Source organism: Pelecanus crispus, chromosome 5 (assembly GCF_030463565.1).
Source record: "Pelecanus crispus isolate bPelCri1 chromosome 5, bPelCri1.pri, whole genome shotgun sequence".
Taxonomy (NCBI): Eukaryota; Metazoa; Chordata; class Aves; order Pelecaniformes; family Pelecanidae; genus Pelecanus; species Pelecanus crispus.
The window spans coordinates 33,475,390-33,502,594 of NC_134647.1; the positions used below are offsets into that span (position 1 = coordinate 33,475,390).

The window sequence follows — 27,205 nt, forward strand, 5'->3', positions numbered from 1 at the left end:
TAGGGATGTGTAAGAATTGCTGGAGCACAATCTGTATTTTGAAATGATCAAAAGTAGTCTGTTAGACTGTTTTATCCGTTAACTAAAGGTATTTTACACCATTGTTGGTGCTTATGCTTTTCCATACAAGCCAGAGTATGTGACTGATTTTAAGATTCTAATAGAAATTACATTCTACCACGCTGACTCTTACCTGATAAAAGCCTCTGATACAAAATCCTGGAAGAACAAAACTAGTTAAAATTGTAAAAACCTGCAATATCTTTGTTTTTGCAGAGACCAGGTTCTCAGCTATAATCTTGGCAGAAGGCTCCCAGCTGATCATGTAAGTGGATATCTCCAATTCAAAGTGGAAATCACGTCTTCTGTTCACGAAGGTGAGAATTTGTCAGTGATCTGGATCTCCAGATAGATGTATGGAGAGAATTGCCATGTTTTTCTATTTCTAGGATTTTCTGTGATTATGTACTTTCTTATTTGTGTACAGTGCCTCTATCGCAGATTTTTCTATTGGGATTCGAAGTTTAATATGTCATGTACTGCTTTGGAGATGGTAATTCCAATACACCAGCACTTAGTGTATTGTTTTCCTATTTTGTCAGATAGATTTTAAATGAATCTGCTTATGAGTCTCATTTTATGGGATAGATTGGGTAATCAAATTCATTGTTTCTCTTCACTCTGTAACATCTTCACTCTGTAACACCTTTGGCTGAGATAAGCAGTTGCAAGTAAGATTCCACCTGTGCTCTCCTCCTCTGCTAGTGTACATGCAGATCACTCTGTCCTTTCCCCCTTTTACAGGACTCTGTCCTTAGAACCAAGAATATCTGTTACAGTTCGGAGAATACATGCTTCTGTTAGCAATTCTTTTATTTCCCTTTTTTCCTGTTCTGAAGGCAGCTAGCAGAACATGGCTGGTACAGTTTCATGTTTATCACATCATATGTATCTATTTACATGTTTATCATCTTAGATTCTCCTTCATTAGATTTGGTATAATCTCTTTGGTAGTGAGATATTGCGCTATCTTTTAACTTGATACCACCTTCTCGCCTTTTTTCGTAGCCATGTAGTCCTGTATCTCATTATTATTTTTGCTCTGTCACCATTAAAAAAAATCCTTGTCTTCAGTCCTGTTTGTTGACAGGCACTCTAGTTCACAGACTTCACTGTTAAGTTTTTTGCAGACGTTTACAGACACATCTGGATTATTCAGCTCTGTGCCTTTTAATTCCTCTGTGGGGCATTACCATCTTATCTCTCAAATGAGACGGCTTATTTTCATTTCCCTTTTGTATGTGTTACCATGGCATACCTAATATCTCATGAACTTTACTTAGGTAGATTCCCATTCTTTACAGTGGAAAAGTCCTATAAATTAACTCAAAATATATGTTGTGTATCTGTACACAATTTGTGACTCCTCATGCGATCTCAGATGCTGGTTTGCATGCTGTTAATGGTATAGACAACTGGTGTCAGTGACTGGCTTTGTGTAAATCCTACTTTTGGATATGAGAGATACGCTGTAGAAAACTGGTTCCTTGGTGAGGCTGGTTTTACTGGCAGTTTGGCAAGATGCTTGGCAGTGCTCTGTCTTTCGAAAGCAAAATGGGAGTCCTTTAAAGTCATGCTTCACACCCCTTAAATTTTCTATATGCTATGAAATAGTATAGACTTATACAGAGAAAATTCTGTAATTGCTGTTACAACACTGTAGATGCCTCTATTGTTTTAATTGTATTTTCTTCCCTTAGTTGTCTGATTAAAATAAGCAAATATCTTGAAAGGTGTGTATTTTTATATCACTTCTGTGATCTTCTGTGGTGCAGACAAAGTAGAATGAACTGTCTGTTGCTGCATTGTGTTTCACGTTCAGTCTTCATGTCTCTGCAGATGCTTCACCAGAAACAGTTGGCACTTTGCTAGGAGTGAACTCTGTAAACGGAGACCTGGGGAGCCCTTCAGATGATGAGGACATGCCAGCAGGACATCACGATACATCCACAGTGTGTTCCAATGGTCCAGTCCTCGAGGAATCTTCTGGAGAAGCAATCCTGAGACACCCTTTAAGGACTAGTACAACTCTGGAAACGGACCAGGATGATTTGACCTCTGGTGCTTCAAGATCATCGCCTACCAGAGGTCGCCAGGACTCACTAAATGACTATCTGGATGCAATAGAACACAATAATCATCCCAGACCCGGGACATCTGCCTGTGGTGAGCGTCCGCGTGGAGCCTCCCCAAAACTGAGGAGTAGCTTCCCTACTGACACAAGACTTAATGCTATGCTTCACATTGACTCAGATGAAGAGGAGCATGAGCTACATCAAGACCTGGGTTTTCAGTCTTCCTTGGAAGACGATGGTGGTTTGGTAATGCTTAATGGTGCTACAAGAAATGTTGAAAGAAATGGTTTAAGTTACTCATCAGATCAGGTAATGCAAGGGCCTGCAGAGAATGAAAACGCTTCAGCCTCTGAAGTTCCTTTGCCATCAACTGATGACCAGCAAGAGACTCTCCCAGAGCTTCCACGATCACAGTTAGCAGGAGGTGAAAGCCTGCAAGGTTCTCAAAGTGAAGCACCAGCAGACCAGGCTGGCAGTGAGTCGTGTGCCGATCAGGAGGCAGAGCAGGCTCCTAGCAGTACGGACGCAGGAGCTGTCAGTGCTGCTGCCGGGAGCAGAAGGGGTGTTAGTGAAACGGAATCCATTGATCAAGGGTCTGAACCTTCCCAGATGTCATCAGAAACCGAGCAGAGTGATCCTGCTCGCACGGAAAGTGTCAGTGAGGCTAGTACCCGGCCAGAAGGGGAGAGTGATGTGGAAGGGGCAGACAGTTCTTGCAATGAAAGCGCGACTGTGCGACGTTCCTCAGTTGAAATGCGGTGTTCTTCTTTTGAAAGTGCCAGGTTTCCTGAGACTCCAGCCTTTTCTTCTCAGGAGGAGGAAGAGGGAGCTTGTGCCACTGATGCAGCTAGAATTGAGCCAGGTGCTGAAACGCAGGACTCTGCAAGTGCTTCTGGTTCTCTACCTGCGGTACAGTTACCTCTGGAGCAAGTACTGGAGGCTGAGGCAGGTGAATTACAAGACCAAGAGGAAGCAGAAGAAATCTGGCAAAGAAGAAGAAGCCTGCAGGCGGCAGCTGCCAATAGTCAGTCTCAGGATGAAGAAACTGAAGGAGCCCAAGCAGCTTGTGAAGGTGCCACAGCACAGGTTGAAGGAGCTACTGGAGGTAATAACTGCAGGAGGCACATTCTGAGGTGACCTTTCTGCAGCCAGTAAAAACTATTTAAAAAATTAACATCTGAAAATAAAGATCTTCATTTCTCAATTTCATTAGCTTTCAAGATGGGTTTTTTTTTGTTCCTTTGAGATTTATTCCCTTTTTCAAGAGACTTGGGGTTTTTGATTTAACAAAAAATCAAAACTGAAATATTCAAGACATGTTTATTTTGAAACTGGATATATTTTAGTTCTTGAGATTTTAGTTCTTGAGAGAGTAATGAGAAGGAGGATGAAGAGGAGGAAAGAATTCCACAATATTACCCTGCTTGCTAATCAAAATGGTAATAGGGGAGAAATAATCCCCAAACTATGAAATGCAAACTAGAATTTATATTTGGGTCTTCTCTTTGGCGTGTTTATCGGGGGAAGAAAATATACGCATATATTAGCATTAAAACATAAGGATAATGAAAAGAAAGGGGGGGGGGGATTGTTTCTTAGTCACACTTCAGGCTGTTTATCTTCCCTTTCCCAGTCCCTTATCTGTGTAGACACATTCTAGCACAGCTGGAACCATCAGAGGAGAGGAATGTGTTACTCAAGTTAACACTGTGAAAATGTTGCCAAATGTAAAATTATTTTAACAGTTGAGAACTTTGTGTCTCACTAAAATCACTGAACATAGAAATGTGTCTCTAACGGGTTGTTTCCAAGCACATTTCACAGTGGATTATCCATTCAGTTTCTTCAGGGATTGAAGTGGATCTAATCAAGTGGGTGCGTTCAAACTGGATTTCTGAATGTGTCTTTTTCATAACATTTCCAAAGTTTTGCGATCTATTAATCTCTTCATAAACAGCTCTTTGATTTGGAAAGAATAATTTGGGTATTTATTTCAAATACTGTCAATGTGTTCTGTTACGTAATTTTCTAGATGTTTGGGACTCTTTATTAGGTGTCAGGTTGCACTGTGTTTTGCATTGCTGCAGCAATGAAGGTCAATGGACAGTTTCACCTCCCACTCTTACAGCAGGTTTCTGTGGTGGCCAGGTGAAGCTTTGTCCTTGTTCCTTGCTGGGATACGGCTCTGGCACACGTTGTTGTTTCTGTGCCTTGGATTCCACTGGTTACAGGTGGATGTGGCACATCCCAAGAGGTGACATTTTCAAGACCAGGACTGCAGCGCATCCCAGAGAAATAACTTACCCAGAACTGTAGACATAACTTGTTTTGCTCCCAAAAATAGATGACTGTTAGATATATCCTAAAATATCGTAGTCCTGCAGAAGCTTTAGCATATCTTGTTTACTTTAGAGGCAACTCTAGGGCTTCCCCACATTGACTGAAAAAATAATTTGTGGGCATTTTGATTCCAGGTTCTCAAGCCAATGGCCATCAGCCCTTGAGGTCGCTGCCTTCGGTACGTCAAGATGTCAGCCGGTACCAGAGAGTGGATGAAGCTCTACCACCAAGTGAGGTTCTTCATACTTTAATTGGGGGATAGGCTGCCTGGATCTCATTACGGAGATCTCATTACATTTCTGTTTTACATGTGAGAACTGAGAATGAACAGCTGAGAAGTTCTAAGTGAGGAGTGATGACAATGAAGTCTAGTGCTGTTTTGTAAAAGGCATTGTGCTTAGTCTGCAAACTATCAGGATGTGTTATGCTAATCATACCTGATGTATACAGACTTGCTAAGTGACATTTGCAGAGAAGTAGGAAGGCACGGTGCTGCCTTTTCAGTATGCAGTACACATGGGTAGGGAGGTGAGGTGATATGCTATGTGAGGCACTTGGAGGGAAAGGTGTCAAGCACTCTGAAATCTCGGAACACTTCTTGTGTGGTGATGATTTGCAAATAAATATATGACATCTTTAATCTCTGTAGATTATGTGAAAGGTGTCTGTGTTTTCCTTGCATTTTTTGAGGCAGTGGGAAGACTTTTTGAATTAAAGTAAACCTGGGTATTAAGCAACAGTTAGATGACTGTAAATTGGCAAATAAATTGTAATTTCTCTAATGCATATGAAAAATGCATTGCTCCCAATTGTTGGACTGATTCACTTGCTTAAACACAGAGCAGTGAAAATGTATTCAGTATTAGATATTTAAAGAAAGGAGAAAGGACAAAAAAATGTACACAGCTAATAGGCAAACATTACTTTAAAACAAAAAAGGAAAAAGTTAAATTCAGACCCACTGAAGACATGGCAAAGCTCTGTTACTTTAAAGGAGTCAGGAATTCAGATATTTAGTGTAAAATGAATAGATCCTTATTTCACAGTATGGAATGGGACTGTGTGTGCTCTGTAATTGGAGAGGGTAACTGGAAGGAGCCTGATAGCAGAACACAGATATAACTATGTATTGGAAGGCCAGGGTGATGAGAAGATTTTGCTCCCTGCTGCTTCTCTTACAATCAGTGCATACAACAAATCAGTCCTGCGTGCAGATCCTAAAGTTAATTAACTGCTACCTCAGTAAACCAGTATTATTTTTTACAAAATTGTGCCTGGGAGACATATATTTCAGTTGCATTTTTATCACTTCTTGTACTGAAAAAGATAGAGGACATTACGGCAAATACTGAGAGCTCAGTGTAATAAATGAAAAATGCATAGAGATAGCTTTTATAGTACCGTGGTTTATACATAGATTGCTTTTTGTGTTTCAGAAGCAAACTATACACTACAATAACTACTTGGAAAAACTATTGGAATGTTAATAGAAAAGGTTTGGCTGTGTGGTATTCTAACACTTCCAACATTTGCTGGGATTTTACAGAGTCATGCGTGGGCATGCATATATACATTGCCCCTTTACAATCAAACCCCAATGTAATCTTTATGTAGATCATTCATTTGCTAATGTGAATAAAATCTTAGCTACTAATTGTTGCCTAAGTTCAGTTCTTCTCTCCAAAGCTCCACTTTCGGATATGTAACACTTTTAATATTTTAATAGTGAAAAATTAGAGAAAACATTGAGAATACGATTTTGAGTTATAAGCTGTAATTTCTTTGTAATTTCTTTTTAATTTGGGTTGTGTTCTATTTGTTGTTTCACCAGAATCTGAAACTAAGAAAGAAAAATAGGTGTATTTCTTTCAGTTGTGTGTAGGTTAAGTTAAAGAACAAGAGAAAGAATTTAAATATTTATCTAGTATTTCTGCCTATAACATGCAACATTATGCTCCAGTTCCTACATTCCTAGGGAAAAATCAACACATAAGCTTGACCACGCAACCTTGGTGAATTACAGTTTTGCAATTCAGCAAGCTAAGTTATTTGTAACACATTTGACTGACAATGATTTGACTAATGGAAAACATCCTTGTCCATCATGACACTGATGCAGGTGCCTTACTTTAGAAGCCATTGCCCAAAGGTTTAAACTTTTGTATTTAAAATTGAATGCAGGCAAAAATGCTTTTCTTCTACAAGACCACATTACAGAAATTATGATGGTGTGTCAGAATTGGATATACAATCACCACAAGAAAAATCTCAGCTGTTATACAGTGGTTTAAGGTTTGACATTTAAGCAGAATAATGAATTCACAACTTTAAACTGGTTTGGTGTCGTGTTCCCCCCACCCCCAATGAACAAGTCTGTCTTTCCCAAAATATGACTGTGTTTTGTTTTGTTTACAAACTCGGGTTAAAAATTTTGAGTATTTTTATTTCATCAGGAGATACTACTTTTTTGAAATGGGAACTTTGCCCAGGAACATCTGTTTCAATCTTCTTTCTTTTTAAGAAATGGAAACATTTTTCAGAGAATGTTGAAATGTTTCCGTTTGCTTTTTTGAGATATAAATGAAATTTTGTTTTAATAACTTTCAAATGTGTTATATTTTGAATAGCAAATACAGTGATTACACCATAAGCATTGTGTAGATGTAATTTTGTTTATTTTTAAACTTGTATTTTAAATTTACAGTATAATACAAAACTTTTGATTTTTTTCTCCTGGAATTGAAATATGTTCCTTAAAAAGTTCTTTTTGTTCCTGTGCTATTGTGCTGCTTTTTCTTTTCTTCCTCAGAGCTTACTTTCCTATGTAGCTCTTGTTCACACTAGAAATGCCTTAAACACTAATAGGCTATTTTGATTGTGCATCATAAGGATGGAATAGTAATTTGCATTGTGACCAACTAAAATACACAGCTGTTGTGTGGAGATGACAGAATGAATTTATCTCAAAAGCTGCCTTTCCTTGCTCTTTGCAAGTCAGCTCAGGCCCTACAGTGTGATACAGCGAGCCACTTGGCTGCCTCCAAGAGTTGACAGAGGTCGTAGTACTCATACAGTAACAAAGCCTGAGGTTTTAAGGCTGTCAGTATTAAATACTTTACAGTAGAATTTAGGTCTCCTTCTCTTCTGTCAAGACATTTTTATGGCCTCTTTCCTCACGGAGCAGCAGTCATTTAGGATTGGTTGCTTGCCAGTGTTTTTTAAAATGTTACTGCAGTGACTGATGTTTCCACCTAGACTTGCAATACAGAAAATCCATTCTAGAAACCTTCTGAGCTCTCACAGACTGTTTTTCAACTGACATGCTAAATGGTGTGCACGTTTTCTGCAGTTGCCAGTGCCCAAGAATCAGGCATCTCTGTTTCTGCATATAAAATATCTTAGTATTTTTTCTTATTATTACGTGGTCCCCCAGAGCCTTCATCTCTGCTCCCCTGGTGTGTCTCCATGGTCTAGACTTCTAACATTGTCTGTAGCTTGTGTTGCAAAACCAGTGGGCAGCATTATAGTTATGCTTGCACAAGTTGAATTTGCTATGATATTTGCAGAATCGGCAATTCTGGAACATGCATTTAATATATGAAGGAGTTTGATTATTATAATTGTCCATCTCCTCTGGCAGGTCTGCTTACCTTTAACATAGCTACATGTAACCCAGAGAGAACACTGGGATCTGTTTTATTACTGTTACTACTAGCTGGGGAAAAGCAATGATGGGTGTCAAGCTTTGCAAGGCTTTTGGTACTTATCCATTGGCCTTTTGCACTGGAAGTAACCCTCAGGGATAGGATCTTGAATTACTTCAGTCCAAGAGAATTAGACTGAGTATCCTGATACTTCCCCCCCACCCCCCCCGGGACAGTTACTGGTTGGTGAGAAATAGAATAGAGAAAGGAATAGAAATGATTAGGTATAGATTCCACAGAACCTGAACTACAGTGGGGAATTTGATTTATGGGATAAAATAGGGAAAAGCCATATCTCTTAACCGTTCAGTAAGAAAGTTCTGTGCTGAAGTCATCCTGTAAAAGAGAAATAGAAACTTGGAACAATAGATTCAGTTATTAAATAAATAAACCCCAAGCCCTCCATAGTTCACAGTGTTTTATTGCTACTTAGACTGGGAGGCTCGAATTGACAGCCATGGACGGATTTTTTATGTGGACCACGTAAACAGGACAACAACATGGCAGCGACCCACAGCTCCCCCAGCCCCACAGATTCTCCAGAGGTCAAATTCCATACAGCAAATGGAACAGCTGAATCGCCGGTAAGAATTACCCTTGTTGTTTGTGAATTGTGTGCTTGCAAAACTGCATTCACCATTGTAAGACTGAGTATGAAGACAGGGTCACAGTTGCTCCTGCAGCTGGCCATATGTATTTATTTTTATGTGGCTGTTGTTTTAATTTGCATGTGGGCTTCTAGGGCTTTTGCATTACACCTGCGTTCATAAGCTATGTGGCTAAAAAAAAAAAAATCTGATAATGGTTTTCAGAAATCCAAAAGGCTATTAATGCAGAAATTAGAGGTCAGTGTATATTAACCTGCAATGCAGAAAAGACGGGCAAGCTCCCTTGGAGCCATAATTGGGTCATAGTTGCCATATACTATATATAAAGTCCAGTTTTCTAACCCTAGGTACCAGAGCATCCGAAGAACCATGACTAACGACAGGCCTGAAGAGCATACAAATGCCGTGGATGGAGCTGGAGAGGAAACTGACTTTCACCATTCTAATGCAGGTTAAAAAAAAAAAAAAAAAGTGTTTTTTTCCTCTTTCTAAAGGGAGCACTCAACTCGTAGATGATTTAATGAGAGTGGCATAAGGCAGAACCTAACTTCTGCCCCTGAAAGTCTTGGTGAAAATGAAACCATTTGTTTTCATTGCTGTCTAGTTTTTGAAGATTACGGCTCAGCCTGTTCAAGACGCTGAAGAGGTAAATGTGAGATTCGGAGCATTTTTCTGTCAGTACCTGACTGGGTAAAAATATAGGCAGGACGTTTGCAGTGAAAAAGTATAAAATCGTGTGGTCTTGGTTACAAATACTTTGAATCTGCTACTGCATTTTGAAATGGTAGAATGTAGGACTAGAAAGGACTTTGGGCAGTCATCGGCTTTATCTCCGTGCTGAAGATAGATAGGATGAGCTGTACCTAAACCACACTTGGCAAATGCTATCTGATGTGTTCTTATAACATGTTCTCCAGTTGATGGACATTCTGTAACTTTTTTAGACAGTCTACTCATACCGTTTCTCTTGCAACATATTCTTAAAACTGTTACCTCCTAGTCTTTCCTCATGGCTTATGTTTTTAGGTCTCCAGTTATTTTGTTGGCCTGCTCAGGATTGTCTTCAGTTGGTTTGCAGCTCCTGAGAAAATTAAATAAAGCTATGACTCTGCGGTACTGAAGAGACTGCGGAAATGTCACGTGTCTTATGTACAACACTCCTTGTACATTCCTGCATAATTATTACTTTTTTCCTGATAGTTTGACACTAACCACCAGTGTCCAGTCTTTGATCTGCTAAAATCAGGTCCAGATCCTTGTGTGCAGACCTTTGGTACAGATGTCTGGTTTTCATCTGGTGTTTTTGCAGTTGATTATCCCTACCTGCACACAAGTCTTTGCACTTTTCTAATGTGTCACTATGGTTTTGAATCTTGTCCATCCTGCTGTCCAAGCACTGCAGCACCTCCTAGTTGGAGCAAGTTCTGTCCTCCCTATCAAGTCATTAATAGAAATAATGAATAGGACCAAAGCCAGACAGATCTCAGTGAAACATCATTTGGTGTACTCTTTTTGTTTGACATAAATCATAACTGCTCTATAGTACGTTTTTGCAAACTGCTGCCAACCCCTCTCCAGGTGGTTTCATCTGTTTCAGGTAATTTTCTCCCCCAACATGATTCTGGGAGTATCATGTAAAAAGTATTAAAGCCCTTATTAACATCAAAATATGTGGCCTTTACACCACTCGAGTAGTAGAAAATAACTTGGTTAGTTTGCTATGATTCATTCTTCAGAAATCCTGGTTATTTGTGTTTCTCCACCTTGCTGTCTTCTTGTTGCTTTAAGTAGTTTGACAATTAGTTCATGTGTCTGAGAATAGAAAATGTCAACTCATCTATAGTTTCCTTCATCCTTTTTATACCTGTTCTTAAAAATGGATATATTTATCCCTTTTCTTCTGAGAACTCCTTCAGACCTCCGAAATAACCACCAGTGTCTCTGAGATTGCTTCACCTAGTTTCTGAAGTGTGTTAAAGTATACTCGATCAAGCCCAAAGGGTTTGAAAATCTCTGATTTGCACCACAGTCTTTAACCCGCTCTTTACCTATTCTAGCCTAAGTAGAAAATTCTCTTTCTTCTCCTGTTTTTTATTTCTTCTGGTTGTCTGGTTGGTGTTATCTTTTTGAATGAAGACAGACGGAAAGATCTTTTTTAATGAGCTCTAAGCATCATTACTAGTTTTTCTTCTCACTAAGTGGTTCTCTCCTTGGTCATCTTCCTACTACTAATTTACTAATACATTTATAAAGTTAGTTTGTTACCCATCCAGTCCCTTGCATAGTTGTGTGTTATTACATGCTTTGGCTTTGTCTCTAGATGCTCTTGATATTCTCTCATAATACTCTTTCCTAAATTAATCTAATACTCAAGTAATGACACCCTTTCTTGAGTTTCAAGTCATTGTAGAACTTGTGATTTAGCTGTGCTCCCTTTGTTTTCCCCATTCCCTTTTTTCCATAACATTTACCCATCCATATTTAGAATTTCTCTCTTTGTTCTTTTCCTCTTTTTTAATTTTTTTTCTTACTTTTCCCTCAGCTTAGAGTCTTATTCACTGCTTCTCATGTCCTTTCTCTGCCTGTGGGTTATTGTTCTTTTATATCCATGGTAGCTGTGTTCTACATGATTAATGTTCATTTGATGGGGAAGTGTGTAAGTACTGCAATATGTAAAAGAAAGAAACTCTGAAATGTAGAAGATGGCATACATTTTAGAGTAAAATCACTGCAGACCCAATCTGAATTTGCAATTTTTCATTTACATTAAAATATGCATTCAAATATCCTGTTGATTTTCAAAGATAATTGGGGGGAACAGTTTTAGCATCGTAGCAGATACCACTTGTAATATATTTTCACTTCCTGGTACTGTTGAAAAATCAGTGCACTTGTACAGTTGCTAGGAGAAGACCCAAATGTTTATTGAAAGTTGAAACTTGAAAGGTACTTCCTTGGCAACCTGTTTCTTACTTACGTAAACCGCTTAAATACTGTATCAGGATTGGGGCTGTGTTAATGGCAGTGATTTGTTGGGTTTTTTTTAAAGGAGGAATGAAACATTTTTAAGTGTACAATGACTTTTATATCCATTAGTTAGCATTTAAAAAATAACTTATCTGCATACAGCTACAGTATAGCAATGTAGGCGTGCCACAGGGACCTTCTTGCGTCTTGTACACAGGCACATGTTTGGTAACCCAAATAATTGGACGTGATGGTTTGTTTTTTTTTTTAATGATTGTTCACCAAAAGGAACAAGTAAAAGTTACTAAACTAAAATTTTGGTATTTTCAGGAAATTCAGTGCTGTGTTAGAAGAAATTAAGGTACACTCGTGAAGAATACTTAATAAATCTGAAATAATTGTATATCTAGTGCTTTTCTTGCTTATGTGATTCAAATCGATGTAGTTGTTTGCAGTGGTGTTTTGGTAATGATTATTACTGGAAGTCTTTGTCATTCACTTTGCTGTTAGATTTTCGAAGAGAGAATGTGCTGCCTCACTCTACCTCCAGATCCAGACTTACTTTATTGCTCCAGTCTCCCCCTGTGAAATTCCTTATCAGCCCAGAGTTCTTTACAGTGCTGCATTCTAACCCTGTAAGTATAGTATCTACAGCTGAAAGACTTTCATAAATACGTGCCTATAAATATAGTTGTCTTGCATACAAAGATACTGCTCGGTGTTTGATGCTAAGATATTGGTAGTGCATAGGGAGGCTGGATAAATTCAAATACTCATCATCATTCCTTGCAATTGGTGGGCCGTCAGAGTTTTCCTAGTTGGCATTATAGCTTCTACAGTTCTTATTTTTCACTCATTTCTTCATCTTTCTTATGAGAGAAAATTCATTTATTTATTGAAGCAATAGCTTTCTTACTGTGCTTTGCAGAGAATGAGACAATTCTGAGAATGAAAATGATGCTTATTTTTTAAGATTGCTTTGCTGCTTATGGGGTGATTTATTTCCCAGGTTGCCTGGTTTCAAAGAATCATAGAATCATTTAGGTGGGAAAAAACCTTTAAGATCATTCAGTCCAACCATTAACCTAACACTACCAAGTCCATCACTAAACCAATTAAGGGTAGAGTCATAATTTCATGTTTCCTGGCTTGGTGGCTGGATTATTTTTTTAATAAAAGTAAAACTAGGAATCATTAAGGCTGGAAAGGATCTCTAAGATCAACCCAATACCACCATGCCTACTAAACCGTGTCCCAAAGTGCCACATCTACCTGTTTTTTGAACACAAAAATATTTGTATCAAAATACATTAGAGGTCATGCCGAACAAAAAAGCATCTTAATATATATTTTCCTTTTCTGTTTTGCCTGTTCTTTAGTGCTTCTTCTTACATTTTTTTTCCCCAATGTTTCTTTTCCTTTGTGTAACAGGATAATTATGAAATTTGGTATATCTCAGGCAAAATAAGAAACATGAAACACTTACCCCAAAATCTCAGAAAAGGACCATTTTTTCATACTGTTGTGGCTTAGTTAGAGATAATTCGTTCAGGTTTCATAGATGATTAGATCATTTATTTACAGTGGAAATGTTGTCTTTTGTAGTAAGAAGAAATTTTATATTTTAAAAGTATTTCCTTTTGTTATTTATTTTTCAGAGTGCCTACCGCATGTTTACAAATAACACGTGTTTGAAGCACATGATCACCAAAGTCCGGCGGGACACCCACCATTTTGAGCGCTACCAGCATAATCGTGATTTGGTGGGCTTCCTCAACATGTTTGCTAACAAACAGCTGGAGCTGCCAAGAGGTTGGGAAATGAAACATGACCATCAGGGCAAGGTAACCGCAATGTACATGCGGCTCTGAGTGCTGGATCTTGGATGTTGCGATGTCAGGACTCGGTTGCTCTTAACAAGAGCATAAGTGCGCATAGTTCTCTAAAAGGTGTGCATCCTTTCCTCCTGCTTTTGCCAAAAGAAGATTGGAATTTCTCATCTGTGCTGACAAAGCATTGTATGAAAGGAGGAGATGACTGATAAATGGTTATTAATCATTACAAGGAAAATTGCTAGAAAATCTGTAGCCTTTTTACTGTGAAATAAGTTGCTTAGGTTCCCTTGGATGTTTAAAACTTCTTTTGAAAAGAATTATCTTCTGTGTAAATACAGGCAGTTCAGTGAAGTTCTTCGGCATTTTGCCTGGGTACTCATAAGATAATTGAGATGTAAAGTTTCTTTATTATTATCTACTGAATTTTATTTAGTTACTGTTGAACCATTTATATTAACTTTTTTCTTGATTGACTGTCAAGCTTTTCCTTAGGGTGTTTTTTTTTTTTCCTCCTTCAACCTCAAAGTCTTGAGTGGAATTCATGAGTGTGCTTATGTACACTTTTTTCTTTAATAGCTAAGCATTTTCCTAGGTGAGTCCTCTACCCAAATGCTAAGTAGGTCCAGGGTTCATCAGTTTCTGAGATAAAATGGATGCAGTTACGACTGGGGTAGCTCTGGGGATGATCTATGGCTATGTATTGGTTAACAGGAAGGAAATTGTGTGTAGTAAGGTTCGTTATTAGGGATCTCAAATAGTTGCAAATCTTACTGCTTTTCAAAACAGGCATCACTTTTCAATTTCTAACAAAATAAAATCAAAGAACAGACACATTTTTATAGTAGGAATGTAATTTTAATGTAATTTTAAACTAGTGAATCCTCACTATCTATAATATGATTGTCTTTGCGGAAGATAGGTGGGTTAAAAATAGGCTGCGATTAGCATGTGAGGAAGTGATAAGGCTATCAGTTTGTGTGAGAAGTCCTAATTAGGACTATAGGCATATTAAGCTTCTCAGTTCTTATGTTTATCAGTCTTGGTACGGTTAGCTGTGAGTGTCCATATAAATAATGATCTTGATGCTTGAAAAGATAACAGGCAGATTCTAAACTGAAAGGTAGAAGTAGTGCTTAACAGTTGGTTTCTTCTTGGATTTATTAACTCTGGAAAGCACTGGGTTTTTTCATTAGAAATACAATTAGGAATGTGCAGTTATACTAACCTTGATCTTTGCCTCCCTCACTCTTCAGTTTTAAATAATTCTTTTCCTGTTCAGTTCTTCAGAGGCCAGTTTTCTCCTGAAGAATATAGAAATTTTCAATTGACTTTAATAGGCGCTCCATGGAAAGAATTAGACCTTTGGATTTCTAGTGTGGTATTTGGTAACAATGATACTACCACAACATTGATCAACAAGAGGAAGCACTGAATAAATCCCCACTGGGATTTCTTCACTTTGAATTAGGCTCAGTATTGTTCATTTTCATTACATTGAATTTCCTTTGTCACAAATAGCACTTGTGGCCAGTAGAAAAGCCTGTTCAGCACTCGAGAGAGTTTATGGCCAGTACATGGTGAGACCAGTGCTTGGTGAGACCAAACTGAAACTGGACCTGCCTTTATTAAAGCATAAAGCGAAAGAGAAGCAAGTAGAAATTAGCCATGCCACAATATATAATTAGATTTCCTTTCCCTGGCTGCTCTTTCCCGCTGAGACGAGGTTTTCCTTTCTTTTTCCAAGTATATCATAGTAAGAGGCTTAGTGCTCTTGCTTACAAGGCGCAGTGATCGTTCTGACCCTTATGCAGTGCTGAGTAGTAGAGTTTTTACTGCCCAACATCAGCGCGGTCCTGGTCACTTGTCCTCTTTGCAGGCTGTCTTCCAAGGTCAGCTGGGGACTGCCTACCTGTGAACTCCCTTCGAAGCTGGACAACAAAACCCAGTTGCCCAGTCCTCTTTGACTCCTCCATGTATCCCCTACAGCAGATAAAATCCGTTTGGCATGCAGTTCTCCCTAAAAGGTCTGCCGTGACTAGGATGTAGTTTCTGATTGGCATTACCAATGAACCTTCATCAGTCACTGACCACAGGGAGGCAGAAGACCATTGGAAAAGGTGGTAGTAGGAAGCATCATATAGGCTAGATAGGTCCCTGAGCTAAACTCAGTCTGATTACTTTGAAATTCTGCATTTGTGCAACATGTGTAAGCACGTGTTCATATTTTAAAGATGCAAATGTATATACTCTTGAATTAGATCTCTGCAAGATGTGCAAATACATAAGTAATTGTAGGACATTTATTTTTTGTTTTTCCTTTCTACAATGAAAGAATCTACTGTAATTGATTACTGATGTCTTCAATAGCAAGAAAAGGTATTTTAGCAAGCTTCATAGACTTTAATTGGAAAGATAACCTGGGCAACTATCCATGTTTAATGGGCTAAATGTAGTTGTGGCACTACCCATCTTACGCAAGTTTCTTCAAGCATCATAGATTTGTGGATTATAGCTGGACAGGAGTTATGAGAGGAATTTTTTTTTGAAAGGAGACTATGAGCCACACTGTATTTTGAGCTGTGTGCCTATGTCCAGATTAGCCCAAAGCCTTGAAGTTCCAATGATTATCTTCACCGAAGCTTCAAAGTACTAATTTATCCTTTATTTTAAAGTAGGCTACTACTAGCTGGCCTGCAAGCATTCATGTTTAATAAGACATGATTGTCTTTAGCTTAATGTTTAAACTGAGTTGTTTATTTAAATGTAATGCTGAAGAACACTACATGCAATATTAGATTGCTGCAGTAACTCAAAGAATTGTGTTGCACCACTCTAGGTCATACTTTCTCCTGTATGGAATAAGTACCTTTTTTTCATAAGTGATTTTACAGTATAATGTTGACTTAATGAAATCACCTTTGTTTTGATGAAAGTACTTCACATCTTACAAATACACATAGACCAGACTAGATAAAATAGTAGATACAGGGACATTAAAAAAAACCCTATACCAACCATTTGCTAATAAGTAAAATAAACCTTTCAGAATTTTCAGAAAGCCTGGATATGTTCCAGCAGCCTCTTCCAGTCATTTTCCAGGCCCAAACCTGAAATTTCAGAATGGCTTTTGTTCTGCTTTCCCACCAGTTTCATATTCTCTAATCTGTATACTTTCGCTGCAGGTGACATCATTATTTCTCAAGGTGAACAAGTCCTGCATCAGGCTCAAACGTTGCAATTAAAATTGCATTTACTGAATACACTTTATAGTTTTTGAACAGTGGAACAGTCAGTTTCACTTGCATATCTGTAACTATGTCAGATGATCAAAACAGAGTTCTTCATTACTGTTCAGGGAATGTGATTCCTTGCTTGTAGGCACAGGTACAGGTACAGGCAGTAGGGCTGTAGGAGGCTTGCTGCCATCTTCTGGAGCATTTCTAAGGTTTTGCAACTTTGGTGTCCCTCCATATGCTTCTCGTTGGGAAATGGAAGTATGAATATTTTCTCGCACCACAGTCCATAATGGTATTCAGTTGCTGTATAGCATGACACACTGGTTTGTCTACCTACCTTCATAGCAGTCAGAACAACTACATTTTCTCTGGTCTGACTATACCAAGCAGTCTGAAAAAATGATTTTGTGAATACTATAAGCTGGCGTGGCTGCCAAAAGAGGCAGTTCTGCTCTCCTCTTGTCCCTGGTGGGCTGACCGAGGTTAGAGGAACCAGCGGGGAGAGGGACAAAAAGGGAGTAATTTTAGCCTGGACCAGCTCCCCAGCTGGCTTCAGTGCGTGGCTACACAAACACGTGTGCCAGCACAAGGCAGGAAGGGTGCACAAGGGATGAAACAAGTGGTCAGGATGGGGGAAGATGAGAATGTTTCTCTTGCTGACATCGCAGGACTGAATTGTTTATGAAACTGTGGTCGAAGTACCTCACTGGTATCCAAACACAGAAATGGCTCCCGCAGTCCCTGACCACCTCTCTGCTGGTCCAGATTCTTCGATTCCTCAAACCAGATGTCACTTTCCTGTAACTCTCCTGCTCAAAACCAGGATCTTTTTTTGCCACTTCCACATGTTTCCAGCATTGTGACTGAAAAAAACAAAGTGCGTTGAAATAGAACAGTGCTGGTTTCCAAGTGCAATGCTAACGCTGGAAAAAGTTTAAATTTCAGGGCTTAGAAACCTTTTTGGTTCAAATTGGACAGAATTGTAGGAGGTTTTAATTTTCCAGGATACATGCTCCTGTGACCTTGCTTTCAGCAAATGGGCGACCGGCCAACATGTGGTAGTTCTCACTGGTTGCCTGGTTTAAATGTTTTTGTTGCCATCATTTTTGTGTCCCTGCCTGACCTTTCTTTTTGGTTTTGTTTTTGGTTTGGTTTTTTTTTTTTTTTTAAAAGGTTAGCAAACTTAGAATAGTTGTATCAGGAGGATGGCAAAAATATCTTTTGGCCTGTAATCATAGTTCATCACAGGATGCAATCATTCACTCGACATACATACACTCAATCGTGTTCATAATTATATGGTAAATAGTTCACAAAAGGGAATGGTTTTGCCACTTAATGGCAGCTTTTTAGATGCTTATAAGGAAATGAAAGGGAGAATACACCAGGATTACTTCTATTAAACATTTAAGTCTTCTCTTCTTGACAATCATAATAAAGCTTCCTACTTCTGATGCTTGTCAGATGAGAATTTCAAAGAGCTTTATGGACATGGATGAAGTAAGGCATTGAAGAATTCGTCCCTTCAGTGAGATGGAAAACTGTTATCCCTATTCTGCCGAAGGGAAATGCAAGCCACGGTAATGTGAGGAAGATTTTCCAAAGCCTCACAGCAGCGAATGAAACCTAGATCCTGAATAGACATTAACCTTGGACATACTAAAAAAAAGTATTGGCTGTACATTCTTTCTTCTTTCTCCTTCTCCAGGCTTTCTTTGTGGACCACAATTCCCGCACTACCACGTTCATTGACCCCCGGCTCCCCTTGCAGAGTAGCAGGCCCACTAGCGCGTTAGTCCATCGGCAGCACTTAACTAGACAACGCAGCCACAGTGCGGGTGAGGTAAGTTGGATCTGCCCTTTCTCTTCGGGAACCACTGGGTTTTTAGGATCTTCCTCTTTCACATCGTTCTGTTCACAATTCCATGTCGTGAGGAGCATGATTCTTCTGTAAGCGTATGGTACCCATCCGTAAATATTTATTGTTTTATTTGCTAGCCATTGTTGCTTTTGAAATGTAGGATTTCAGAGGAAGAATATCAGACATGAGTTTCTCTTACTTTTAATTCGCAGTAACCCCATTTAACCACAGGAGAGCATCTGATTACAGATTGCCGGTTTCTGTATCTTGTCTTTCGCTGTCAAAATATGCATTGTTGTCTAGCATGGTGTCTGCCAAGTATGTTGATATAACTCCACAAATAAGAAGGGGGGGAAAAAAAGTGCATGTGTATATATACATCGGGATGTGCAACTTTCCGAATAAGTATAAAAAAATCTTACCACATGTAGGCTTATCAGACTATTATGTGCATTTGCATATGTATTTTGTCTCTACTTTCTAAACAGAAATACAAGGAAAATACTATTTTCTTGATATGTCACTGTGGACCATTTTCACCAGCAGTCTCCATATTGTTGTTGTAACTCCTTTTTACTTGTGAGCAAATGTATATACAATGACTTAGACTTCAGTTGTACTTTATTTAACCTCCATACTGTTGGCTGTAAGTTGTGTTTTCAGAGGAGGGCTATTCCATGCCAGGAAATAAAGATAAAACTATTTAGAATGGCAAGAGAAATGCTCTGATTTATCCTTTTTATAGCTCAGTCTTTTGGCAGATGAAGTTCTGCCAGAGGTCTGTTTCAGAGCAGACATGAATCTTCTCTGCCACTTCTCTAACAGGGCTTCCACTGAGCTGCGGTGAGTGTCATACCACTGGCTGCATATCTTGTCATATCCTGTGTCAACAAGGTTTAGTCACCTATGATATTTTCCACCCCTCACCCCCAATGTAACGTATATTTTACAAATGGTTTTAAATAGCATTTTCTGTCAATTTGGTGATGTGATGTGATGTAGGCAATGATGTCTTCCAGCAGGCAAGGAAGCTAGAAGTGTCTTCGTATAGCTATTTAGATCTTTGATAGGATAAAGCAAGTATTTCTGTTGCAATTGATTTATAACAGAGCAGAAATAATTTTTTTTTCTTAACGTCAACAAATATGCACTGAAATTATCTTTATTTAAGCAGCGTGTGGAAGCTCTGCACTTAAAACATAGAGATTCATGTCAACCATGCTGCTGAAGTTGTTAAAACTGCAAAATAGGTGTAGTTTATCCTACAGGAAATAATCATATATATTGCGTATACACAGTGCTGATTACCTGTCAAAATTTCCCACTCCATCGAGATACATGAAATTCCTTAAACCATGTTTCTACATGTAATTTTAGAAGTATTTCCTTGATACTGTTACAATTGTAACGAATTGAATAGAAGTGTGATTCCGGATAGGAATCTCAAACATAGCAATTCAGTACAGTATTCCCATTCTGGGATTAATCATGTAATGATGTTCACTTGTATGCATATGTATGAATGTGAACACCACTTTTTCTTCTGTGCTTATCACTTAAGTATTGCATATTTGCAGCTGGTTTTCCCATTTTTAAACCATTGCATCAAGGAACTGTACATTATTGCAAAAGATGAATACTTAATGAAAAAAATTCTCAAAATTCTTTCTTTGGATTTGCCTTGCCACGAACTTTGATGTTTTGAAGCCACTGACCCAGTTTTTACAGGGAGATGCTCTGAAGCAAACATTACCCAGTGTAAGGAATGCCTTTTTAGCTAAAGCTGAACTGCAGCGTGAAGCTGGAGCCAATAATAATGGCATTCCTTTTCCAGCACAGTGCCTATAGGAAATAATTTTTCATTTTCTGGAGAGAGTATTATCAGAGGGCACAAAGATCTTGGGAGATATCTCAGGACTTTTGCTTCTTCATGATTTCAGCAACTGGATTTAAAAACAACCTTTATAATTATTTGATCTTTTGCAGTTAGATGTTTTAGAGATCTTTGAAGCTTGGAAGTGTAGTTCAAATGGTAACCGTTATATGTAGGCAGAGGAACTTGAGAAGTAAACATAAAGGTCCAGCGGGATGAAAAAGAGGTTGAACAAAATGTTTTATATAGCTAAAATACAAAATACTGACACTAGAAATGACTGAAGCCTCGTCACACAGAAGACTGCAGAAGTTGCTCTGACATCACAAATGCTACCAGGAACAATTTTACATTGTGGTTCTACCCTAAAAAATGTTCACATGCAACATTTTTTAATCCCAGAAGGTGAACACAAAAAAATCAAAACAGTTTTACTGAATGATTGTAGGAAACATATTTTTACCAGTTCTGGACTTATTTGCCTTGCATGAATGTGAACTCGCTTCTTTATCTTCCTGCTTCAGCCACAGACTTGTTTCCAGTTCAAATTTAGGGAAACTGCATTCATGCACAGAGGTAATAGAGGTGCTAATGGAGGAGCAGAATTTGATTTTCAGAACCTTTGATATGGATAAAGATGTCCATGAAGTACAAAAGACCCTCCGAAGGAATCCCAGTTTGAATTTTTTAGACCCTTTTCAGAATGGGACTATTATTTAAAAATAGCAGTAAACTTTCAATCAGTTTTGATTCTTCATGTTAATAGGCACATTATACTAAATAATGTTTTACTAATAACTGTCATACAACACAGCTGATTCCTGCTGCAGTGGTTACTGGGGGTAGTGATCAAGCAAAGCATTTACGTACATGCTTAGTTTTAAGCAGTATGACTTTTCACTTTTATGTACCCGAGTACCTACACTGGCCTAGAGACACTCATTGTGGTTACTTGCACATTTTCAGGTCGGAGAGGACTCTCGTCATTCAGGACCACCAGTTTTGCCAAGGCCATCTAGCACATTTAATACAGTCAGCAGAGCTCAGTACCAGGATGTGGTTCCAGTGGGTATGTCAGCATACGGCCTCTTTTCAGAGAAGTTCTCCCTGACTGAGTGTCATGTCAGTGTGCACTACTGGCTTTTTCATTTGGTTGGGGTGGCTGGGAGTTATCATTTGTTATGATTACTTCTGTCCATCAGCATTTCCCAATCGTTCAGTTGCAACCTGCAGGAATAATACTGAAAAGTGTCTATGCAGAACCAAATAACCAACGTAAAACTTCTGCCTTCCTAGCTCACTTAGAGTAAGTGGCGATAGGACGAGTTGAAGCCAGTGAGCCAAGTTGTGTCCTAATTGGACTCCATGTATTCCCAGAGATTTTTGTACAACTTCTGGGCATCTGTTTTGGCAGGATTCCAGAAAGTGTTAATCAGCTTGGAATTAGTCATTAGCTTAACTTCTGTTCTCAGTTACATACACACAAAGTTACTGACTTCTGTGCCACCAAGAACAGAATTATTGAATCTAACAGCTGTCACATTATGCTAAATCAAGATAAATTAATCCAATTGACTACAACTGGCTCTTTGTACTGTGGCATGTTTACTTGAAAATCTCTGTTAATTTAAATCCTTCCCCTTGCCATGGACATGGTGTGCATACACTGCAGGCTCAGCAATTAGTGAGGATTTGATATGGGTGTTTCCAATGACTGATTAATGTTTGAGAATGGATTTCAGTGCAGTGAAAACCAAGGACCCCGCAATTTTATTCTACCAATGAATATTCTAGTTTGACCTTAGCTAAGAGTGTGAGTGATAAAATGTAACAGAAATTGCTAACAAAATTAGAGCTGTTAACAGTGGGAAGGACGTGTCACAATCAGATTTGGTTCATAATCACAGAATTGCAGTCAAGAAGCGTGTTCTCTAAATGACAGTAGAATTGGTAGCCTTACATGAAACAATTATTAACATGATACTGCTAAACTTAAAACTGTGAAGATGAAGTCTGCTGTCATTATTGTTCAAAACTCAGAAGGAATGTAGTCCTGTCTTTTAGTATCTCCTTGTTTCAGCATGATATTTTTGTTGATGTTTTCAGCTTACAATGACAAGATTGTTGCATTTTTGCGGCAGCCCAATATCTTCGAAATTCTACAAGAGCGTCAGCCAGACCTTACCAGGAATCATTCACTCAGGTAATAAAATTAGTGAAGTCTGCTATTCCCCTTTCAATACAAAATGAAGATAGAACAATAGAATTAGTTTCTTTCATTAAAATTAGCAGTGGAACATAGCAAATTGTAGACTTTCGGCCTATTCAAGCATATTCATAAAGGGAAATAGTTCTTTATTGTATTTCTGTGTAACTCCCTGAAATGAGGTTTACGAGAACAGAGGTAATGTGTTATTACCAAATAAAGGTACCTACAATAAAATGTTTGGAACAACTGGCATAAGAGATTTGCTGATGTCTTCAAAATGTGCCAAGACAGCTGGATGGCACAGCAAATGTGCCCGTTCATTTGAGTATGTGTACAGCTGGGACTGTGAGGCAGAATGACATTTGGTTGTGTCCTTATCTTCTCAGTGCGCATTTACAGAAAGGCTGTCCTGACCTAATGACCTTGGAGGTAATCTTATATCAATTGGCATTTTTAGTGTTTCTCCAAAATTTAAAAAATGGGTATCTACCGGTTTTTGCATAGTCCAGTGAGATCTGATGAAGGATGATCTTTGATTGTTATATGGTTGTTATAATTCCCTCATATGGTTAGACTAGGAATGATAAAAAGTGAAATTCAGAAAGTGGCAAGATCCCTCTTAAAGTGTATCCTACACAAAGACACTTTAGTTCATGTACTTGGGTGTAAAAGATGGAATTACTAACAACTTTGGGTATTAGTGACTAGAGCTCAAATGACTATCTGTTCTTCCTTGGACACTAAATTTTAAAAATGCTGGTTTCATGGTTGTGGTCTGTCCTGTGCAGAGAGCTGCCAGTGTAGTGCTCTGTGTTCCAGATGCTTATCCACACAGGCTGGCACAGCAGCCAGCACTGATTTTCTTCATGCCCCCCATGTCCTCCCCTCCCCCCGCCCCCCCCCTTCTCATAATGTTACTTGTTGATGCCTTTTCCTCCATGTCCTGCAAGTTCCCAAAATTCAACAAGCTGCCCTGTTTTGCAGTTTCCCAAAGCATCATTTTCTAACAAGTTTTGTGATGAGGCTTCTATGTTAAAGATTTGTTTTACCCTCTAAATAAATCCTGGCTGGCAAACTTGAAATGACATACTAGCAGAATACACATTCTCTACAAAATGCAAAGAAAAGGAGGAAAATAAAAATGTACGGTTCTCAGCCTGTCAAAACAGTTCCTGTGTTGCACCTGTATCACTACAGGCAAGTTTGTCCCACCAGGCTTGGTTTGAAATGTGAGCAAAATAATCTGTTGGGAAATAATACACAAACAATTTCTGATTATTAGTAGTTTTATTAGTCCTTTTTCCTTTCCCCAGGGTGCTTGGCTTTCTTTACTCTGATAACAATCAGAGTGTAATTTTCTTCATGTGTTTCATGTTTTTTTTGATAATTTAGAGTTCAGACTGTTCAAAAGACTTGTTGGTATTACTAGATTGTGCTTCTTGTAGAGCATTGCTTCCTGATTACAGAATCATAATTTGCCACAAGCTGAACCCTTCTCAAGAAAAAATAGTTTTCAGATTAAAAATGGAAGATCAAAGGATAAAAGATACTGGTTTCTGTAACTCCACATATACTTGAGATTGTATAGCCTTCTGTACGCTTACTTCATAAATAGACTGAAGATCTAGATCTAACTTACCTGCTTTAGCAGAATGATTGAGGATTTTAATGAACATAGTTTTATTTTATGTTAAGTAGGATTGGTCAGAGGAGCCATTCTGTTAAGCCAAATGGTTCAATTCTAGTCTTAGTCTTTGAAGTTTGTATATTTGGTTGAGGTTAAAGTATCTTCCATTATACCTCTCATATGTTCTTCTAGAGCTGATGCTTTAGTAACATTTCTTATATTTTTCTAAAGAGCCCAGTTTCATTTTTCCTCATTAGTCTAAGACCCTTATTTAGCAAGCTATTGGAATCCATGTCTGTTTGACACATTGTGAGACTAAGCAACTCCAGTGACATTGTTGTAACACTTGATGAATTAAGACCTAAGTGAAATCCCACACTGTGATTTCTTTGTGTCTTTTTTTTTTAGTGTAGTGATCAGTACAACTGTCTGTAATCTATTTCTTTGAGGACCTCAGTGCATTTGAAGTAGTATGATGATGATATTAAATACTATTACTATTATAATTATTACGTAGTTGAGGAGGAAAATCAGTATTTGGCCAGTGGAAGAGGGCAGAGATAATTTGAAAAGATCTCTTACTTTTTATGTCTAAACCAATGTCTTATTCCTAAAAAGAATGAAGATATGTGATAAGAAGTTGAGGGTCTATTAAAATATACGATGAAAGTATACCACGGGTAGGAAATTGTTGTTCGGAGGTTGTTGTGGTGGAGTGAGAATGTTGTATTTATCATACAATTATACATACATACATAAATTTATCATACAATTATCATCCATACGCTAAGCAAGTAGCCAGGATCAAATCTCACTGCAGCCACCACAGATAATACTGAGATGCTGTTAAATAATGTAAAAGGCTTCAGGCAAAGGCACCTATTATACATTAAACATAATTTATATCTTAACAAAAGGTAAAAGGCATGTATTTAAAAAACTACCATTGAAATCACATTGAAATCTCATTGGTAACCCCAAGAAGTCATAGATTGCATTCCTTTGGAGGGCTGCATATGTTAGTTAACCCAGAAAATGTCCTTCTGGTTCCTGGTGTTGCTGCCAACTAAACGCTAAGATATATTTTGTAATCCACCATTTATTTCCTCGTGCCTTGCCATTTGGGCACTGATGTAAATTGGAGTAGGCTCTGGAAGTGTCCAGACGTCCCTGCCCTGGGCAGTCTAGGGCCATGCTTGCAGGTGGGCAGCGCATGTTGGCTTTGGCTCAGCACTGTGCTAGTGGAATTACAGGGCTTCCAGGCTGAACTCGAGTCTTGACTGGTCAACAGTGGTCGCAACAAAGCGGGTGCTTGACTTTCAGTACCTCTCTTCATAGAGAAACACCGAATTACACACTCCTGCTACAGCCACAGCTGCCACCCTGAATATGAATTGAATATGCTGTAAACGTAGTGCAAGTTACCAGGGTATGTTAGGTCCACTGTTTGAGAAGGTCTTTATGCACCGTGATTTGAGAGGCAGATGGCAAGAAATTTGGTTTGATCCTTTTGTTGAAACTGCTGTGCATGAAATGATGTGTTCCTGACATGCATATTGCAGCTCAAACTGTGTGCAGGTGCCAGCAGCCTTGTTACACTGGCAGTTGCACAGATCATTTTTGACCTTCTTCTCACTGTTGGTAATAGGACAGTGGGGTAGAGGGACCTCTGAGCTGAGCCAGTGCTGCTGCTGTTACGTGGAGTTCTTTACTTTTCTGTCTGTTCAGGGTTTTTCTCTTTGGAATTTTACTACGCAGGTTTGGGTTTTGTTTTCTTTTCCTCCTGAAGAGTCAAGTTAGAATTTATCTCTACTGTACCAACATATACCTTGTACTGATAGAGAGAAAATAAAAAAATTCATTTCAGAATGAAACAAAAAACTCTACAGAGAGAAAGAACAGGAATCAGCCAAGGAATTATATTCAATATAGATCCTAAAAATCTGTATGTTACTATGCTCAGAGTTTAGGATGCATAGATTCCACAGTAGTGACCAAACTGGGTCTAGGAGGAAGGGTGTGTGCTTGGGTGAGACAGAGTGGGAGAAATAGTACAAGATTTTTTCTGGAAGATCTCTTAAATGCAGTGTGTTACGAAAACCCCACTTCTAAAAAAATCACAAGTGTGCGTTGTAATGTATGGCTTGCATTTGTACAAAGGTTCAGAAAAGACAGTAGCTCTTTAAACAGTTCACTTTCAGAATAGTAATGTCCTCCTGCAGGGCTCAGCCTTCTACTTTGAATTCAGGGACACAGCTAGCGTGAACTTGAAGGATTGATTATTTTTTTGTTGTTGTTGTTGTTGTTGTTGTTGTTGTTGTTGTTGTCATTATTATTTTTACTGAGCCTGAGCATTGAAGAGATGAGGGCAACAGGAGAATCATTCCTCAGAACAAATTTGCTTTTTGGCTGTAATATTTTGCTGCTCACATGGACATGGTGTGGCAGGGAAAAAAATGGCTTCTGAAATACAGAAGCATAACCCAGAGGTTTTTATGATACACCCTGTACTACTACTTGTTGCTGTGGTGTACATTGGTGCCTTATTTGCAAAAGATATTTTGGAAGTCTTCTTTTGCTTACACAGGGAGAAGATCCAGTTCATCCGGACAGAGGGCACACCTGGGTTGGTGCGTTTATCCAGTGATGCAGACCTTGTCATGTTACTCAGGTAGGCACTGCTGCTTTCGATGCACGTATGGAATATGCTGTGGCAGCTGCTGAGGAGCCTTTCAGTGAGTAGTGTGTGCTGATTTAGTGACCTCATCACTTCCCCTTCAGTACTTGGACTTGCAGCTGGGAGAGCTACA

The 27,205-nt window shown here is 38.6% G+C and overlaps 1 protein-coding gene across 1 annotated transcript in view; it reads left to right on the top strand.

The window, feature by feature from the left end:
* The window catches only part of HECW2 (HECT, C2 and WW domain containing E3 ubiquitin protein ligase 2), a 114,205-nt gene that overhangs the window by 60,151 nt on the left and 26,849 nt on the right, over positions 1-27,205 (top strand). Inside the window, exons 7-17 of the mRNA XM_075711711.1 lie at positions 277-377; positions 1,900-3,240; positions 4,610-4,705; positions 8,613-8,763; positions 9,135-9,238; positions 12,265-12,389; positions 13,413-13,598; positions 18,534-18,668; positions 21,526-21,628; positions 22,666-22,762; positions 26,983-27,066. Coding sequence (XP_075567826.1) covers positions 277-377; positions 1,900-3,240; positions 4,610-4,705; positions 8,613-8,763; positions 9,135-9,238; positions 12,265-12,389; positions 13,413-13,598; positions 18,534-18,668; positions 21,526-21,628; positions 22,666-22,762; positions 26,983-27,066 — 2,523 coding nt within the window. The remainder of the gene's footprint in view (positions 1-276; positions 378-1,899; positions 3,241-4,609; positions 4,706-8,612; positions 8,764-9,134; positions 9,239-12,264; positions 12,390-13,412; positions 13,599-18,533; positions 18,669-21,525; positions 21,629-22,665; positions 22,763-26,982; positions 27,067-27,205) is intronic.